The following is a 5,698-nucleotide window of genomic DNA, read 5'->3' as shown; positions in this document are numbered from 1 at the left end:
GCGTGCGCAGGAGGCCCTCTGTCGCCCACGCGGGTCCTGCAGTGCAGGTGGGTCTTATTCCAGAGGTGGCAACATGGCCGGGTCGAGGGCACTGGAGTCTCCCGAGGAGCTGCATGGCCGGCCAGCCAGGCGGGTTCTCTCTAGTGGCTGAGTCCTGAGGTGTCTGGGCCTTGGTCTCCGCATCTCCTCAGGGTTCCCTCAGCGCTGACAGAAGGGAAGACTTGGGTCTATTCCCGTGGCCTGGTCTGTGTCCTTTTCTCCTCATAATCCCCTACTTGCAAATGCGTTCATTCCCAAGACTGCCTGTCAGTCCGTCTGTCCTGGAACTTGCTCTGTAGTCCAGGCTGACCTCAAACCCGAGATCCTCCTGCCTCTGCCTCCTGATTGGCGCGTGCCATCACTGCCCAGCAGGACAATTTTGGGCAGACAGTTGGGCTCTATGCCCATCTTTTGAAGGCTCTGAACTCCAGACTCAACTTCTTGTCTCCTTTCCTGCCTGCCTGACTTTCAAGAGTCTGCGGCACACTGCACCTGATACACGAAAATTCACTTGTTTGGAGGTGCTGTGATGAAGCTCAGCCTTGGACTTGACAAACCTTGATTTCAAGACAGGGCTTTGTTACGCAACTCAGACTACCCTAGAGCTCATTATGTAGCCCAAGGCTACCTTTTTGTTTTGTTTTGTTTTTCGAGACTTGGTTTCTTTGCAGAGCCCTTCCCATCCTGGAACTCACAGCGATATTCCCGCCTCTGCCTCCTGAGAGCTGGGATCAAGGCTGTGTGCCACCACCCCTGACCACCAGAGACTAACTTTGAACTCAGTCTGCCCAACCTACTGAATGTCTGCAACCATGACCTGGCCTGGACTGAATTTTTTCCTCTCTGTGTGGTACTGGTTAGTCATGAAGCCCAGAATTAGAGTCTTTAAAATTCTAGAATTATCTCCTCCATTCTGTTTTGTTCCAAATACCCTGGGCTGGTCCATCCATCTCTTAGAAATACACTAGTTGAAAACTAATAATTGGCTCTTCAGTTTCAAAGCATTCTCCACACAGGTAACAAAAAGGAGCTAATTTCCAAAATATAATAATAAAAAAACTGGACATGATTCTGTTTTCAAAAATTTTGTAAACCTCTCTCCCTGTATAATTATTTTGCACTTCTAAATCTTATTCTAAACCCGGGCGTGGTGGCACATGCCTTTAATCCCAGCACTCGGGAGGCAGAGGCAGGCGGATTTCTGAGTTTGAGGCCAGCCTGGTCTACAGAGTGAGTTCCNTTTCTGAGTTTGAGGCCAGCCTGGTCTACAGAGTGAGTTCCAGGACAGCCAGGACTACACAGAGAAGCCCTGTCTCGAAAAAAACCAAAAATAAATAAATAAATAAATAAATAAATAAATAAATAAAACAAAAAAAACCCACCTTATTCTAAATTTACACAACCGTTTCACTCAATGTCCTCCAGCTTCAGAAACCTGTTTTTGTTCTTGGCGGTGGCAGTGGCGGTGGTTTAGTTTGGTTTTGAGACACAAATTCACTGGCTGTCCTCGATTTGTAGACCAGGCTAACCCAGACCTCAGGGACCTATGTGCCTCTGCTTCCTGATCATTGGGATTAAGTGTGCCCATGGGCATACTTACAAAAGCTGATATTCTAACAATGTCAACCTTCAAAATGATTAATTTTGACCCAGATATAATAACAAAAGAATAGCAACTTACTTTTCTGTGCAAAGTATCCTGAACTATGGGTACTGGGTGGATAAAATCAGTGATATATGACTCATAATGGGGGTGTTAGCCAGTATCTTTGGAAAACTCTCCCATTATAGGAATATTCACCTACTAAAAACCAAATTTATTTATTTATTTACTTGTTTATTTATTTATTTATTTATTTGGGTGGTGCTGGAATTGAGCCCAGCCTTGTGCGTGCTGGACAAGCAAGCTAGAATAGCATCGTTGTACTTGGAGCCACACAGAAATAAACTCACTTTCCCCTTTGAAGTGGAATGCATGGCTTCCTTGTTACCTTCTGTCATCAACCAAAAGAGTCCAAAGCAGTAGAAAAATACATGAGAATGAGCCCAATTTTATGAAGCTTTTCACTTACCATGTTCTGTGGCCACTAACCTGTTCATATTCCTATTACAAGTTATCATACAGTTGTTCGCATAGCTGACTTACATGCTGTGCTCTTTAAAGGATAGACACTGTGTTTTGCTCATCTTTGTATTATTGGTGCCTAGGCAAAGTGAGCTAGCCAATAAATTATAGATAATAATAGCTGATAATGTTTCAATAATGTGTTAGTCATTATTTCTGATTTCTCTAAGTTGGATTTCTTAAAGACAGGGTCCATACTTAATCATATTCCTAATAATATCACAGTGACTGCATGACATATCTTGTTTCTAATATTTTCTGCTTAAGTGAACATTTTTTCTTTTTTTTTCAATTTTTTATTAGATATTTTCTTCATTTACATTTGAAATGCTATCCCGAAAGTCCCCTATACCCTCCCCTCGCCCTGCTCCCCTACCCACCCACTCCCACTTCTTGGCCCTGGCATTCCCCTGTGCTGGGTCATATAAAGTTTGCAAGACCAAGGGGCCTTTCTTCCCAATGATGGCTGACTAGGCCATCTTCTGCTACATATGCAGCTAGAGACACGAGTTCAGGGGGTACTGGTTAGTTCATATTGTTGTTCCACCTATAGGGTTGCAGACCCCTTCAGCTCCTTGGGTACTTTCTCTAGCTCCTCCATTGGGGGCCCTGTGTTCCATCCAATAGATGACTGTATTCCCCTCTCCACCTCTACAGTTTAATGTTCTATGTTTGTCACTGGCAAAAATTTAAAATGGAAAGAGGCCTTAATAGTTTAATAGCTTTGTCTCTGTCAGCTAAAGATACTGAGGCAAGAGAGGCCAACCAATATCCCCAACAAATGCTGGGCCAAGAACCATTTCTCAGGTTTTTCAACTTAATGCTCATAGGACCACATTTACTTTTTTCTTTTTACGTGTGTGTGTGTGTGTCAGGGGTCAAACTCACTCATGAGACTTGGCTTCTTTACCCAGTGAGTCATCTTGCTATGCCAGACTGGATTGATGAAACACTTTATATGATTTTCATCCTTCAGCCTATGCTTACATCGGGATTATCATCATTTAAAATTATTAGTTTCAGTTTGCATTTTTAGGAGTGCCTGCCTTAGAGAGACATTTTGAGCATCCTGTTAAGTTTGATTAAAGTGTTATATGGGGATGGAGGTGTGAGTCAGTAGTACAAGATCCTAGGTTCACTCAATGGCTAGATTTCGTTTCTCTTTCAATTGGAAGGGCTACCTAGTTGCATCCTCAATTTTATGCGTTTTGTTGTTGTTGTTGTTGTTTATTTATTGGTTTTTCGAGACAGGGTCAATTTTATGTTTTAATGATTTGTAAGTTTTCTTAGTGGTCTTCAAAATTAAGCTTTATTTTGTTCCTCATTCTTTATATGAGTCTCATCACTTTAATCTTTACCACCAGCTGTGGTTAACGTTCTAATAATAGAGATTACCAACAAGGAGAAAATGGAGAATCTTCAGATGAAAGAGGCAGCCCTTGTCTATCTTGACAGAAGTGGAGGCCTCCAAAAGTTTATAGATGACTGCAAGTCCTACAATGGTATGTCAGTGAGGGGGTCAGCAATGGTGTATCAGTCAGGAACCTTCAGACAAGTCTGCATATAATCATCCTGTTATCTACACTTATATCTTCACAGATTCAAAGCAAAGTTATGCTGTCTATCGGTTCAGTATTCTAATAAACCCCTGTGACGTTGTCGAATTAGATGCTGAACTTGGAAATCACATTTTACACCATCCCTTAAAAGCTGCTCAAATTTTTCAATCAGTAAGTTAAAGAAGAAATGATTTCCACATCGCACGGAAATCTTGGTAATGTGTTTGCTTGTTTGAAATCACAGGTCTGCTTTGTTTGAAATCACAGGTCTGCTTTGTTGCTGTTAAGACTCTCTCATTAATTGGACAGTTACAGACTGAAACTCAGGTAAGTTTTAATCAACTTTAAGTTTTCAAGACTGAAGTACAAAGTTTCAAAGTAACATACAATACTGTTTTCACAGTAATAAGTTAATTATTAAAGAGTAGAATACATTTTACAAAGTCCAACTTACTATTTTCTATGTCAGATTTTTACTTTTTATACTTACCATTTTTAGTTGAGGGGTGGTCATGCTTATTCCACCGGAGTCTACAGAGGACAACGATTGCCTCTGTGTTTTCCTCTTCCACCACGTGGGCTCAGGGGCTAGAACTCAGGTTAGGTCGTCAGTCAGAGTTCCAATGCTGTATCAGCATATCTGACAGAAACTATTTAAAGGAGGAGGGATATGCTTCAGGGCTGTGCTCTTTCAGGGCAGGCCTGCCTCCCATAGCTGTCGATGTGCAGGGAGGTGACCCTCCCATGGTTATCATCTCTGAAAACACCCACAACAACACATTTACCAGGTACTGTATTAATTCCAAGGTGCTACTGAATCCAAATTGACAGCCAACATTAACACAAACACCTTTATATGTTTCATTTTTGCCCATATTATCACTTTTAAGAATAAATGCTTTTATAATAACCATTTCAAAAGTATCCAAAAGTAAAGATTTTATACAATTGACTTCCATATATCTATCATTCAAGCTCAATGATGCAATGTATATGCATCATCTGTATTTATCTGGAATATTTTAAAGCAAATCCCAGATGGTGTGCTTTCTCACCCCATACATACTTCAGGATCAACTTCTTTCCCCCCCCCCATCTTTTTTTTTTTTTAAGATTTATTTATTATTATATGTAAGTACACCGTAGCTGTCTTCAGACACACCAGAAAGGGGCGTCAGATCTCATTACGGATGGTTGTGAACCACCATGTGGTTGCTGGGATTTGAACTCAGGACCTTCGGAAGTGCAGTCAGTGCTCTTAACCGCTGAGCTATCTCTCCAGCCATTATTATTATTATTAAAAAAGATATTATGCCTCTGCATCCATCTAATTACTTTCTTATGATAACATATGTTATTTTTCTGTATCCTATATGTCTAAATAAGACTTGACTCTGGAGTCTTAGGTCTAGATTCAACTCATTTTAAACAACACATTATATCATGCTACATACTATACATTCCATATCATAAGGATAGAATTGTGCCATTGTGATGTCAGTTGCTATTGTTCTGATCCCTACATTAATTATACAGTTTCATATCAACTTTCACATGATGGTTTTAGAATACCTATAGTCTATCATTTCATTAGCAGTTGTAATTTCATATTTTTCTCATTTTGCCACCCTTTCTGATTTATCTGAAATTACTCTATAAAATAAATTGTCTCACCTGGGGATATATTTGGGTAGGAGAGCATTTGCCTAGCATGGGCAAGGCTCTGATTTTAATCTCTAATATTCATAAATAAAAATAAAAATTAATTATTATTTATCATTATTTATTTGGTTACTAAATAATACTCTAAAATACAACTTGTTTGGGAAATATGGGATAAATATTTGATTATTTTCCTTTTAAGGCTTTGAAGGTTAATAACTTGAAAACAGACAGTAACCTGGAATGACGCCCAATATTTTTCTTTCTTTTTTTTTGTTTTTTTGCTTTTTTTGTTTTTGTTTTTTTTTTTTTT

The 5,698-nt window shown here is 39.8% G+C and overlaps 1 protein-coding gene across 1 annotated transcript in view; it reads left to right on the top strand.

Moving 5' to 3' along the window:
- The window catches only part of Mcmdc2 (minichromosome maintenance domain containing 2), a 38,671-nt gene continuing 32,973 nt past the window's right edge, over positions 1 to 5,698 (top strand). Inside the window, exons 1-4 of the mRNA XM_021222416.1 lie at positions 1 to 47; positions 3,529 to 3,666; positions 3,764 to 3,894; positions 3,991 to 4,050. Of these exons, the coding sequence (XP_021078075.1) occupies positions 3,573 to 3,666; positions 3,764 to 3,894; positions 3,991 to 4,050 (285 nt within the window). The 5' untranslated portion in view covers positions 1 to 47; positions 3,529 to 3,572. The remainder of the gene's footprint in view (positions 48 to 3,528; positions 3,667 to 3,763; positions 3,895 to 3,990; positions 4,051 to 5,698) is intronic.

This window comes from Mus pahari, chromosome 22, assembly GCF_900095145.1.
Source record: "Mus pahari chromosome 22, PAHARI_EIJ_v1.1, whole genome shotgun sequence".
Taxonomy (NCBI): Eukaryota; Metazoa; Chordata; class Mammalia; order Rodentia; family Muridae; genus Mus; species Mus pahari.
Note: the sequence above shows the minus strand (reverse complement) of the source record. Positions and strands in the feature narration are given on the sequence as shown.